Genomic DNA, 13,526 nt, shown 5'->3' on the forward strand with positions numbered 1-13,526 from the left:
TAGCCAAAATCATCTAACCAGGACAGTTAAGGGCAGAAATTAATTGCTTGGGGAGGCAGTGAAATCTCCATTACTCGGGTTTCACAGGAGCTGTCTGACTAAAACAGCTGTGGCTGAAGGGTCGGTGATCCTACCCTAGGGCAGAGGTATGCCCAAGGTGCCTTTTCAGGGTCTCTGAGGAGCTTCATTTTCTGTGGTTATGTGAAGTTATCACAACTTCCTCCACAGCTGTACTGTGTAATGCCTAAAATCAAGGAACTGTACAGAAACTAAAACTAGAAAATCACAGAATTGTAGAATGGTTTGGGTTGGAAGAGGCCTCAAAGACCATCTAGTTACACCTCCCCTTCCCAGGGAGACCTTTCACTAGACCAGGTTGCTGGGCAGATCCAACCTGACCTTGAACATTTCCAGGGATGGGGCAGCCACAGCTTCTCTGGGCAACCTGTTGCAGTGCCTCACCACTCTCACAGGGAAGAATTTCTTCCAAATACTGAATAACGTGTTTAATACCAAATCTTTTTCAGCATCTGCCACCACTGACAACAAAAGTGTCACAAGCACCATTGGCAAAATGTAGAGAACATAATTTTCTGTAAAGAAACCATTTTAGAAGCGAGGTATCACTCCTGGCATCTGTACTCTGGTGGTCACTGAAATATGTCAGAATACCATTTTGGTGAATTCCGAGTGGTTTGAAGCTATTTATCCAGCAACTGAACCTGTGTTTGAGTTGCAGGCCTCTGTGGAAAGAAGACCATGTCTAACCTATGTAAGGTTTATAGCAAGCTACGATTATGACCCTTCTTCAGTAAAAAAATTAAACTGGGAACAATGTGTATGATACTTCCATGGTAGTGTTGCTTTTGATGTCCATAGAACAGTCAAAAAATGCTTCCATTCCATATTTTACCACATGTGCTCATTTTGTGTACACTCGAAAGTAACTAAATACAGTAATCTTTTCTTTTCCACTGCTGAACATGTAGCCCTTTGATTTCAAGGCTGTCAAGATAAAGCAGATAAAGACAAGCTTCAGACTTGACAGCTACAAATCTTTTGTAGCCTTTCATTTCAAGGGGGATGCATTGCCAACGGCACAGAATCTCATAGCCACATGAAAAAACAGTGAAGGCTGTCTGACTTTCATATTATGTTTCCTTCATGACAGATGAAGTTTAGGCAAATATCCAGGTAATCATAATTAGGCAGATTTGCTTTCTTAAAACAACAAAAAGGAGAGAGAGTACACTTATCCAAGTCTTCTCTGATGACATATATCAGGACAGTTGTTTGATTCCTTCTCTTTGAACCTTTTTCAAACTTCTGTATTACCTTCTGCTTGCAAAAACTCTTGAATTAAGCCTTCATGAACATCTCCCCTTTGATTAAGAGAAAAGATGAGCAGTCCAAGATAAGCCTTCACAAGAGGTGCTGATAGGGCAGAAAATTGAGCTGATTCTTCAAAAAGCAAACATCAGCTGTATAAAAGGTTGCTGGTTAAAATTTTGAATAAAAATTCTTGGCTTACTCAACAATATTTTTATTAACTTGTAATATTATATAAAATATATAATTATTCCACCTACAGCAGATGTGGTGCTTATAGCAGACCTTATTTGGTGAAGGTGAGGCAGTTCGTATGGACAGGTGAAAGGAGTAAATTGATATCCTGTAGAAAAATATAATCCTCAGATTCTGAATATGCCTGAGCTCTTTTTTATCTACCATGTGCTTTTAAGTCTGAGTGGACTGGGGATCTCTGCCTTCATAATGCCTGTGAGGTGGTCCTGACAGAGCAGTGAGGAGGTGGAGAGCCAGATTCTCAACCAGAGGCTTCAGGAAGTGACTCAGAGCACTAACATTGCCCGAGTTTCCAGCGATTTTCTGGAGTTGTGCTGATCTCTGTGTACATGTAACCTCATGAAGAATTAGACTAAACAAGGCACCATGCTTTGAGAAGCTGCTATAGATCCTGAACATCGTAACTTAAAGCCAGATATGTAGAGTGGAATATCAGTATCTCTGCAACCACAAAGGAGTTGAGAATAAAACATATTTTGTCTAATGTTTCAGAACAGTCATTATCAAAAAATATTTCAAGGACATGGTTTAGCGTGGACTTGACAGTGTTAAGTTTATGGTTGTACTCAATGGTCTTAAGGCTCTTTTCCAACCTAAGTGATTCTATGATCCTAAAGCAAGTTCCGTGTTCAGCTTGGACCCCCAGTCTTCCAGGCTGCAGGGTGAAGTAGGGACTGCTTTCCTCCTTGGCAGGTAGCTCCTACCTGTATGATCATGTAGTTTTTGTGGGCAAGGTACTTCTGGTACAGAAAGGAAGGCAGAATTACCTAGTAAGCAGGGAGCAGGCAATGCAATTTTTACATTTTTGTACTGTATACTCTCCTGGAGTTCATTCATTTACCATGAGCTGCGATGAATTATATTGTTTGCGAGTTACTCGGAGTTGAACAGATGTGAAATAGGTGTCACCATCTCCCACTTTTTCACTGAAATTAATATTTATCCCTTCTACATGCCCCATTAATTAGTGCAGCAGAGGTAGTGTGGACCTCCAAGACCGCATGTTTTTAATGATTATTTGTGTCTATGTGGGCATAGTGGTCTCTGATTGCCTTGACTGCATTGCCTGGCCAGAATTTTGCTTGCAAATTGCCTGTCTGACGGGGTGATGTATCTCTGATCTCCCACAGAAGTCTGTTATAACAAGCCTTTTAAGCCCGAGTTTGTTTTGTGTAAAGTCTGCAGCGCTGGTGTATGAATGTCTGATTGTGGCTTGGTTTTATGTCTGCTCCTGAGAAGAAGCTGCATTTTATACTATTGTTTCATTTATTCTGAAGAACTCTTTTAAGCCAGAAATATTAAAAACTGCCTCTGGGCTGGTGATTTAAAAGAAAGAGGGTTTTTTTTATTCTTTTTTCTTTCAAAAATGATTGATAGCAGTCAAAGAAAAGAAAATTGGGAGGAAAGTTCAAGGATGAAGAAAGAGGAATAGCCAGTTTTATATTCTATGCAATTTTTTGTAAGCTTGTGTAATTCAAATAACTTCTATTTTATTAAAAAAAACTTTATTAATTGTTATTGCTTACGTCCATCATTTTTATGCAAAATTCCCATGAATTCAAGAGGATTTGTAAGTTATATCAATATGAAGTTCTTAATAAGGCATCATGTACTGACACAAGTTAGAAAAACAGTACATATGAAAAGAAGTGGTTTTATTTTGAAAGAGTTACCACATGCAATCTTTGTTTACCAAAGGAGAGAGTGGGAGGCTAATGCAGAAGGTATGGGCTGGTGATTAGACCGAGGAATGTTGAGCCAGGAGCTTCCTGAGTCCTGATCCCATGAGAGCCAGTGACTCACTGGGTAACCTTGGGCAAATCACTTGACCTGCTTTTGTACCCCAGTCATCCCAACTGAAAATTAGGGGAAAGGCATGACCTCACTGGAAGACACATGCTTCACCAGAGTTGAGCTTTTCTAAGAAAACAAATTACAATGCCTGCAGCATTTTTTAGCATGCTGTGTCACTTTGCATGTGTCCAGTGGTCAAATTGAGTGCAAGAGCTGTACTTTGACAAGCTGTTTGCTTCAAGCACTAGAGATCAATGTATGTCCATAAACAAGACTGTTGGCTTTTTTTCAGGAGAGCCACCATGATTTGTGCTGTAGCAAAAGCTAGGGATTGCTTGCTGTACATTGTGGACACCTTGTTTTCTTGCTTCTTATGCTTGAGATACAAGGGAAAAATGAATGAGATTAGAGTAATTTTGCATGCTTTTCACTCAGAGAACCTCTGCAGATAGTCTAGAACTATATATTAAGAAAAATCAGAAATATCCAAACTTCAAGAAGCATTTGGACAACACTCTCAGGGCCATGGTGTGAATCTTGGGTCTGTCCTGTGCAGGGCCAGGAGCTGGACTTCGATGATCCTTGTGTGTCCCTTCCAGCTCAGCATATTTTGTGATTCTGTAATTCTGTTTTGCTTCCCACTTCATTTGGAATAAGGTAACTGCAGTCCAGTGTGCTCCACCACACATCCAACTCCTGATTTCCCTGCAGAGCTCTTTGTGTCTTGATCCTTAGAGAGGATCAAAGTTTTAGCCAATATGTTATAATTGCTTTGGGGTATTCCCACCTTATATTAGGAATATATACCCTGTTCCTACAAGGCATAGGAATTTTTTTTTAACCCGTTGCAGGTATTATTTCCTGTTAGGCTGTAGCAGGTGTTGGCCCTCAGTAGTATTGGGGTAGGGAAGCCTATGCAGTGCAAGGCCCACAGTCAGCAATGCAGACAGTGCAGGTGAACTGGGATCCAGGGACTATTGGCTGCTATTGGCTCCTCTTGCTCCTCTTGCTTCAGAATCTAAACTGGCTGAGCCGTGCCAAGAGCCCCTTGCAGGTGGTGTTCCAAAATATACTCCTGTCCAAAGAACGCAGGTTGCTGTCATACCACTGTCAGCAGTTTACTGAAATAGTTACACTTTGTCTCCCCTCAAGGAAGAGAAAGAAGGCTGTGAGGAAAGAGTATCAGTACATTTAGGTGGTTGGTCTTTTTTCAGCTTCACAATTCACAAGAAGGCTAACTCCCCTTCCATGAGGGCAAACCCTGCTTCCTCGCCATCTGTTTCTTTCACCATTTTGTGCATTCCTACAGCATAACTTAACTAAACACCATCCTGCTGGTAAAATTATATTATGTCATTTTCACTCAGTGGGAACTGTCAACACCAGTAAGATGCTTCATTAAGTAGAAAACATCAGATGATCTACTAACCCATTCTCAATCAGTCATCATTTTACACAGCTGCTGGGAGCCCTTTCTTTTTTTTTCAATAGCCTGGTTTGACGTTCATAGTAGTACAAAATGGTGTGGTGCTAAAATTGGCACTGTTTTTAAAAGCCTTCTTTATAAGATTTGTATTCCTTAAGTCTTGCTTTTGTCCAAAGCTTTCTCTGGAGTTCTGCTGACATACAGGAAGGATCACTTGAAGGATCACCTGTAACCTTTTAACTCAGGTTTTTATGAAAGGGAGCACCCCACCAGTAAATGCCAGAAACTCCCCTAATGTCCTGAGCAATATGTGATAATACCAACATGTTCACACCTGCAAGGGGTGGGGGGGAGTAACTTTTTGAAGTAGGAAGGGAAGCGTCCCTTCTTTAATTTTGGGATGCAAAAGGACAAAGGGCACAGGTGTTGAAGTATTTTGTTGTTCTCACTTCTGTACTAAAAAGAGCATAACTTAGCTAGGCAGTAGAGATTGCAGAACCTTGTGATATTTTGAATTTTGATTCCTTTTAATGAAAGGCAAAACCAGCTTTAAGCATCATTGGAAGTTTGTCCTGTGCTTTAATTACTTTTAAGTCTGGTCAGAATGCCTTAAAAGGCGAAGTTAGAACAGAGGGAAATTAAGATTGGGATAAGAATTCGGATTTTTAGTTTCCATAAAATCCGTTGAAATTTGCATTCATGGTGTTTGTAAGTATGCATACAAAGTTAACTGGCAAATCAGTATGGAGAGCTAAAATCCATATAATTAATGCTATAAACAGCTAACGTCACCGGTGGCTAATTTCGAAGCTCAAAAACTGACAATCAGGATTATGTATTATTGCTTACTGCTTCTTTCCTTGTCAAGATTTTTTTTTAAATTATTTTTGAAAATTTTAAACATAACAAGAGAGATTCACAAATACTTTGAGAAGCGTCTCCTCAAAAAGCTGAAGTCTGCCAAGTAAGTGTCTTAGTTCTCTTCATGCATTAGAACAATGGCCTGATTTAATATGACAGAGTAGACACCGTTAATGAGGTGTGTCCTCAGCTCACCCCATTTACCACTGTAAAGTATAGAAGTTATGCTGCACTCCAATTAAAGGTGAAGCCAGTAGCTTGACACTTTCCAGAAGATGACCCTGTTTCAGATTCCTGTGCTTTTGCCAAGGTATTTGGGATGAAATGTTCTGTGCTGAATAGTCTCCTGAGAAGCATTTAATTCTATTTATTTACTCTGAACTTCTCCACAGAGACTGTCCAGCCTTTTCTGAGAGGGAGACTTAAATTTTAATCATGTTAAGAAAAAATTTTCAATCACTCTGCTCAAATGAAGAGCTTGAAATTTGGCAGCAAGCTTCCTCTAATCTGAAGGATATTTTTTTCTATGGGAAGGAGAAAAAAAGAAAGGAAGGAGTAGGATTTCAGTCCACAATTCAGTGGTTTTATTCTCTGCAGAGTCAGTGTGTCTCTCAGTGCTGAGAGAGAAGGAAACAACTGTCTTCAGGACGGGAAGATGGAGCAAGCTAAAGCAAAATGTATTGCCTGGCCTGCTCCAGGGGCATTCACATTGCTTGGCTGTAGGGTTTCCATAGTTTGATGTGGTGTGACCACATTGCTCTGACAGTAGGTAGTCTGAGCTGAAATTGCTTACAAATTGCACTGCAGGAGGAGCCAGGGCTGAAAAACACATGTAGGAAAGGCAAAGAGGCCCTTTCAGAATGTCCCAGGTAGCAGAGAAACTCAGAGGTGCTCAAGTTGTGCGTTCGAAGTGTCAGCATTAATGGGGCTGTGAATATGTGCATTGCATTAAGTCTTTAATTATGTGCTCACATGGAGTGTCCTTCACATAAAATGAACAGTTCCAAAAGGTGAAATACAGTTATGCAAGAAAGGGATTCGTATAGAGAGCAAAACTGTATCTTAAATGGGTGGAGTCTTGAAGAGTGGTATCAGGCTGGTAAATAGAGGTTAAGAAACTTGAATTCTGCCTTACAAGACTGAATGCTTCATAGCACAAAGTTTTGGGTAGTTCTGAGTGGTGCTATAAAATGTTGAGCACTTTGAAAAATTAAATTCTGGAGTTGCTGGTTTGCACTCAGCTGTCATTCATATCCTACACTGAACATGTGTTGTGTGCCATGTGATGTTATTCAGCCAAACTCTTAGATCAATTCTCCAGCTTTTTTTATTCACCCAGAAATGTTTACTACCAAGCCAATGACTTAGAAATGAAACTCCTTTTCCACTGAGAGAGCCTCATTACCTTATTTCACAAGCATGCTGCAATGAAGTAATTTCTACAACTATGAGCACTCTTGGGACAGTAAATACAAAAGCATTCTTCCTGCAACCTTTGAGCATACAAATTGTCTCAGAGAAGATTGCTCTAGTGAGGCTTAAGTCTAACCAGCGTGGCATTTTCTTGCTGGCTGGGCTAATTTTTAGCAAATATTTCTATTCGGTTGAGTGGTAGTATGTGCATATTGAAGAGAATGGATTCAAGTTAAATGCAAGAAAGTGGTTGAAACTCCTGAACAGCTCTGAAAAGCAGTGTGTGGTCCTGATTAAATGTGGGGCTGTGCTGCATATTGAGGGGTCCATCAACAAAAGCCAGGGGATAGGCCTGAAGCCCTGTCCTGCTAGGGTTAGCAGAACACTGGTGAAACGTGCTAACAAGGAGTTATGAAATGTCAGCAGAAAATGGTTCTAGTTATATTACTACTAGGCATATGTTGAGGTTCACTAACCTGTCAGTTCTGCCCACAGTTCTCAGCTGTGAGGTGTGACCTGGTGCTCCTCACTGCATTAGCAAGCTCAGAGATAACACAGCACAGAACAGCAACCAAAAGTAACATCAACTTTGCGTTTCCTGAAGATGCTCCTTGTCAGTGTCTAGGACTTTGGCAAAGTCAGAGGCAGTCCTCCTTGGCACAGTAGCTGCTGATGCATCAAACCCTCACTCAGCCTGTGACACTTCCACAGAATTTGCTCTGTAGGTTAGAAGTAATGCACTGATTATTTGGTTACTCTTGTCAGAGAAATCTATCAATCCTGAGAAATGAAGTGAAATAATAATATTAGTAGTAAATCTTTATGTAGTGCTCTATCAGATTGAAACTCAACATGTACCTACTGATACTCAGCTGTGTCTCAGTGCAGTATACAAATAGCATTGTCTGGCCATATACAGTAAGTATTGCCAAAGGAAAGTGGGTTATCCGAAAAAAATCTTGCATATAAAACACACCAGAAATTAGATGTGCCTTCGGTGTGAAAGTTTGATTCATTATGTTTTTGCAGCAATGTACTTGTGATGTAGCATTGCAGTAGCAGTTAGCAACAGGAGTAACAGGGCAAAAAGTATGAACTCCCATCAGTGTTAACCCAGGTTCCTTGAATAAATTCTTCATTTATTAGGCATTACGGGACCTTTTGTTCAAAATACCAACTCTCTTTGAATGATATTGGTAAATGTGTGCACATGAGGGGAAGAGAGAAAAAAAGATAAATGCCCTCTTCATTCTCCTTCCCACTTCCCCTCCAGTGAGGATTCAGTAGCTGCAGAAGACAGATTGACTCTTCTCAGTCCTCACTGCTACAACTGTGATAGATCAAGGTCCTCTTGTCACTTTTCCTGTGGCTCCATCCTTTGGTCAGGAACCCAGCGTCTGAGTAAAGGCTGCCAGATGATACCTTGGCTTCTTTCACAGGATAGAAACCCTGATTTCTGACCTCCTGTAACCTTAACACAGACTTCTCATCTGACAGCTACTTTTGTAATCACAGATACAGCTCAGCAGTGAGTACTGCCTCCATCTCTTTCCTCTTGACTTCTCCCCCAAAGCAGATGAAAACAACATAACAGCAAGTTTATAGAAGGAAAATGGGTAGAATTTGCTGATTTTATTCTTTTCCAGTCTGTACTGTACTTTTTACTATTATTGTTACTATTGTCATGCCTATGATTATGGATATCAGAATATTTATCCTGCCATCAAGTGTCCCTTGTGTCACCTTACAGCTAGTCCACAGCAGTTATACCAAAACATGAAGCTGATGGTACATACAAGGCTTGTAGTTATTGCAGAATAGTACGGTGTGTGTGTCTTTCAGGGCATCAGGTTTATTTCTCTACAGTGGCTTTGAAGAGTGGTCTTTGTCCTTATTATTAAAGGGCTCTTGGTCTAACCCTGGATGTCAGATTAATCATCTCCTGGCCTAGGTTGAAGACTGTGAGCTTGAGCTCTCTGCAATTTTATTCCTATTCATTCTTCTACCTCTTGGATAGTAAGTTGGCTGCAAAATGATCTAGTGCAGGCATGGAAGTTAAAGTTACACATGATGTTTGCAGAGGGAACAGGGTGCCTTATCTACAGACTATTATTGTTGCCCAGAGAGGGGAGAAGATGGGGGTCACTAATCTACAGGAAGGGTTCGGAGAATCACAGAATAACCTGAGTTGGAAGGGACCCCGAAGGACCATCAAAGTCCAGCTCCTGACCCTGCAAAGAACAGGGTCCCATCATGTGCCTGAGAGCGTTGTCCAAACGCTTCTTGAGCTCTGTCGGCTTGGGGCTGTCACACTTAGAGGAGCTCACATAGCACTGGACTGAACTCCCCTGGAACATAAAGGATTTTTGAAAGTTCTGTCATGTGCTGCTTTATGCACACATTATTTTGTGTTCTGAAGTATAAATATCCAGTACCATGTGCATTTAAAAGTAAAACCCAGCAAAACTAGAACCCTAATCAAAACAAACTAAAAAAACACAAAACAAGACTCTACATGAAAGAGGCTGAAAACATTATTCAAATGGCTTATGTATTTGATATTATAAAGGGTACTTGCACTTAAGCAAGGTGTGCACTTTAAGAATTTATATAGAGGTTGTTTAGTTGCATCATAAATACTTTGATTTTTGTCTGTTTTAAAAGATGTTGCAGCACCTTCCTAGGCAATTGCAGAATGCCTTTACAGAGTAAAGTATTAGTCTTTCTTGCAGAAGATGATATGGAAAAACAGTAAGGGCTAAATTGTTGGCTAATATAATTGAGTACAGTTCCCTTTACCCTCAATCAGGTTTCCACCAGTTAGTTCAATGACATGTCAGCTGATGGCATTACTTCTTTGCTATATGTAATGGTGTAAACTGTCACAGCTTTTTTGTTTTTTTCTTTAGGCAGAGATACCACACTTCAAGTGCCCTGCTTTGGGCTGCTCTTTAAAATTTGAGAATGAATTATACAATTCATGTTGCCATGACTGTGAGCTCCAGCTGGTAAATTCTGTTATGGATAGTAATATAATTTTTTTATTTGTTTTGTATCTATAGGGCACTTGCTTGGACTTTCCCATGATGACTCCAAATTTTGTGAGGAGAACTTTGGCTCCATGGAAGACAAGCGCCTGATGTCCTCCATTCTGACCAGCATTGATGCTTCAAAACCCTGGTCCAAATGCACTTCAGCAACTATTACAGAATTTTTTGATGATGGTCATGGTATGTATTATCACACCTTGTGTCAGCTACATGTTAGTTTTTGCTGTGATCTATTTTTTAAATAAGAACATTTTGTGGCAGCTTGTTCATTCCTTGGTCATCTTCAGGACTATCTTGGAAGTGATTGCAAAGCTAGGCAACAATCTAAAGGCCTGACAGAGTCTCACCCTTCCTCCAATGGTTCAAATGCAAGAGAAAAGAAAGAGTTGGTGGAGTATACGTTGGTAATACTGTGGTTTGGAAAATTGAGAGGTTTATTTAAAAGCATCAAATTAGTCTTGTCTTCCAAAATGCCACAGAAATGAGCTCAGAGGGGTCCTTTAAACAAAGGGCACAAGGAAAGGGCTTTTTCCTCACAGAAATTAAAGTGGGTGATATGGTCTACCTAGAGTTAGCTCTTGTTACCATTAATGGCATTTATGATGTTTATAATGCTGTTATATTTATTACATTTATTACGTTTATAATGCCATTGTATTTACTATGTAAATACAGACTCCTCTGTGCTATATATGGTAAAAGGTAACTTCTGCCCCAGGAGCTTACCTTCCAAAGTCGTGTAACTATTATTTGTTAAATATGAAATTTACCTCTTGGAGAATAAGTGTAAAACTTTAATTTTCCAAAGGTAGAAATAAAAAAGCATAGTCTTCACTCTTTAATGAGTTTTAAAGTCTTCAGTATGCTCCCAAAGCAACAGCAGTTCTTAAATAAACCACTGAAATTCCAAAATGCTGAGATAAAAATGACATAATTGAGTGAATATATCAAGTTGTTATGGTAACTGAAATGCTTATGGATAAAAACCATGGTATGTCTGCTATATGTAAAGGTTTGCTCTTAAATATTTTGTCGACTAATTTCAGTGCTCTCTGAAATATTTTCTCCCGTTTTTCTTGATTGGAGAATGACTTAATTTTTTCTCTCAATTTTATTAGATCCATTAATCTGTACTGTCCTGTTTTATGGTCCATATTGCTCTGGCAGTGACTTAATATTACCAAGTTAGTTTCCACATACAAAGAGAACTTTCCCTTTTGAGTTTAGTTACTGAGGTACAGTGCAGTCCACTGGGGTAAAAAAAGGGACTTCTCTCACCATGCAAAAGAGAGCAAAAGGAACTCTGAACTACTTTTCCTCTTCTGTTCCTCTCCTGCTGCAGGCGACTAGAAAGGTTGAATTTTCCTTTTTCCATTTTTTTTTTTTTGGTGACCTGAGTTGTTCTCTTTACTATGCATCCAGTGAGCTGCTTTCTCCAGCAGTAAAGCAAGCAAAGAAAGCATTTCTCCCACCCACCTTACCTTTGGCTTGTTTCTATCTGGAGGATGCTTGAAATTTGGACTCTTATTCATGAGTTGGGCCCGTAACAATCTGTCCTGCAGGTTTAACAACGTAACTCTGCCAGTCCTTTCATGTACAAATAGGCAAGAGCTTCACATCCTTCAGAGCTGCATTATGGTCTCCTTGTTCATCATGAGTGCTGAGTTCCTGCACAAAAAGTTTGGCATTCCTCAGCTGCTGACACTTTCCCTTGAATCATGGAATCACAGATTGGTTTGGGTTGGAAGGGACCTTAAAGATATGTAATTCCAACCTCCTGCCGTGGGCAGGGACACCTTCCACCCACCCAATTTTTCCACAATGTCATATGTTTTTTGCTGCATGTAAAGGACTTACAATCTGTCAGTCTATTAAGGAATGGGTTAGGGTATATTGCCTTTTTGAAAACTCATGAGTAGTTATCACTCAGGTATGTAGTCTTAAATAAGAGTTATTGAACCTCTCATCACAGAGTTCCCATAGTCCTCTGAGAATTAATGTTGTTACTGATTGATATGATTTCAAATACACAGTGTTTAGGAAATCTTTTTTCTTGATAGATCAGCCCTTCAGGGACCTTTTGTGAGTAACAGTCTTCTTTTCTGTTGAAATTTATAATTTTACAGCTATTTATTTTAAATCAGAGATCAGTCTTAACAGAATGCAAACGCTATCCATGAAGTAAATGTGGAAGTCAGTGATTTAAACTGCACTTTCTTCAAATTATTGTGCTTGAAAGGACATGGCGTTATTTTTGGAACGGTTCTTCTTGTTTTATTTTCATCTTTCAGACAGTGAATTAATCCGTAGCTCCATAATTCCCATTTGTAGTGCACTGAGTGTATCAGAAACCACAGGAGCCTATTAGAGCAATGCTGTCTATCAGCTTTGGGCTGGTAATGGAACAGGGCAAACGTGCCACAGTTCTGTGCTTCCTTCAGATTAAGTATGTGTCTACTTTTGGGGTTTTCCTTAGGTGCAGCAGATGTACTGTTGTATAGTTTCAGTGTTTTCCCTTCCTTTTGGTTTTCAAGAAGGAGCTCCCCCCAGTCTTGCCAGAGAAAGAAAAAAATCCTATCTCTTTTAAGCACTGCTAGGGAGAGGAAACAACCCTCACTCATTTGGGTGTAATTTCAAGAAGTGCAGCAAGCACTATGTAGATCTGAGCGGGCATGAGCATATGAATTGTGCTTTGGGATGACAAACAGGGCATGGCAGCATCGGCGTGAGGAAATAAAATGGTTCATCTGCTCCTTCTTATGGGTAAGCAGAATTAAATATGAGTGAAGTCCAGAAGTTTGGATCTGTGAGCACTATTGTATTACAAAGGAAGAGTCAATGTCTTACCGAAGCTTTAAGCAAGCTTCTCATGTAGATTTAGATAGTCACTCTGTACTGCTGTAATAGAAAGCATTACAGTCTTGATTCTAATTCCTTGACATGACTTTGTCAAATACTCATATTCCTAAGTTCTAAATTTGGAAAGTGATGTTGGGGATTGTATTATTCTTATAAAATGTGGGTACTTGCTATGTAGGTAGCTACTCCTGGGTACTCAAGTTCCTGTCGTTGTGCACAGAGGTCTAATCAATGCCATCAGCAGCATTGCAGCTCATCAGTTGCCTTAGTGGTGCTTAATTACACCATAAACTTGTTTGCCTCAGTAGTGAAACACCTGACAGCTGACTGCATTGCAGACACCAGCATTACATACAGCTAAAGTCAGCTAAATAAATCCCAATATAAATGTCTTGTCCAAGGTCAACCAGAAGATCTGGGGTGGATCAAGGTCCTGCTTCCCTGTTCCAGAGGCCTGCTCTGAGAACGATAAACAGTGTTGTCATGATATCACCATTTGTTTTACACTCATGAGATGACCCCAGACAGCAGTTTGACAT

The 13,526-nt window shown here is 39.9% G+C and overlaps 1 protein-coding gene across 1 annotated transcript in view; it reads left to right on the top strand.

Annotated features, from left to right (window-relative positions):
* The window catches only part of ADAMTS5 (ADAM metallopeptidase with thrombospondin type 1 motif 5), a 46,829-nt gene that overhangs the window by 17,394 nt on the left and 15,909 nt on the right, over positions 1–13,526 (top strand). Inside the window, exon 3 of the mRNA XM_032679289.1 lies at positions 10,141–10,308. Within this exon, the coding sequence (XP_032535180.1) occupies positions 10,141–10,308 (168 nt within the window). The remainder of the gene's footprint in view (positions 1–10,140; positions 10,309–13,526) is intronic.

Source organism: Chiroxiphia lanceolata, chromosome 2 (assembly GCF_009829145.1).
Source record: "Chiroxiphia lanceolata isolate bChiLan1 chromosome 2, bChiLan1.pri, whole genome shotgun sequence".
In the NCBI taxonomy this organism is placed as follows: Eukaryota; Metazoa; Chordata; class Aves; order Passeriformes; family Pipridae; genus Chiroxiphia; species Chiroxiphia lanceolata.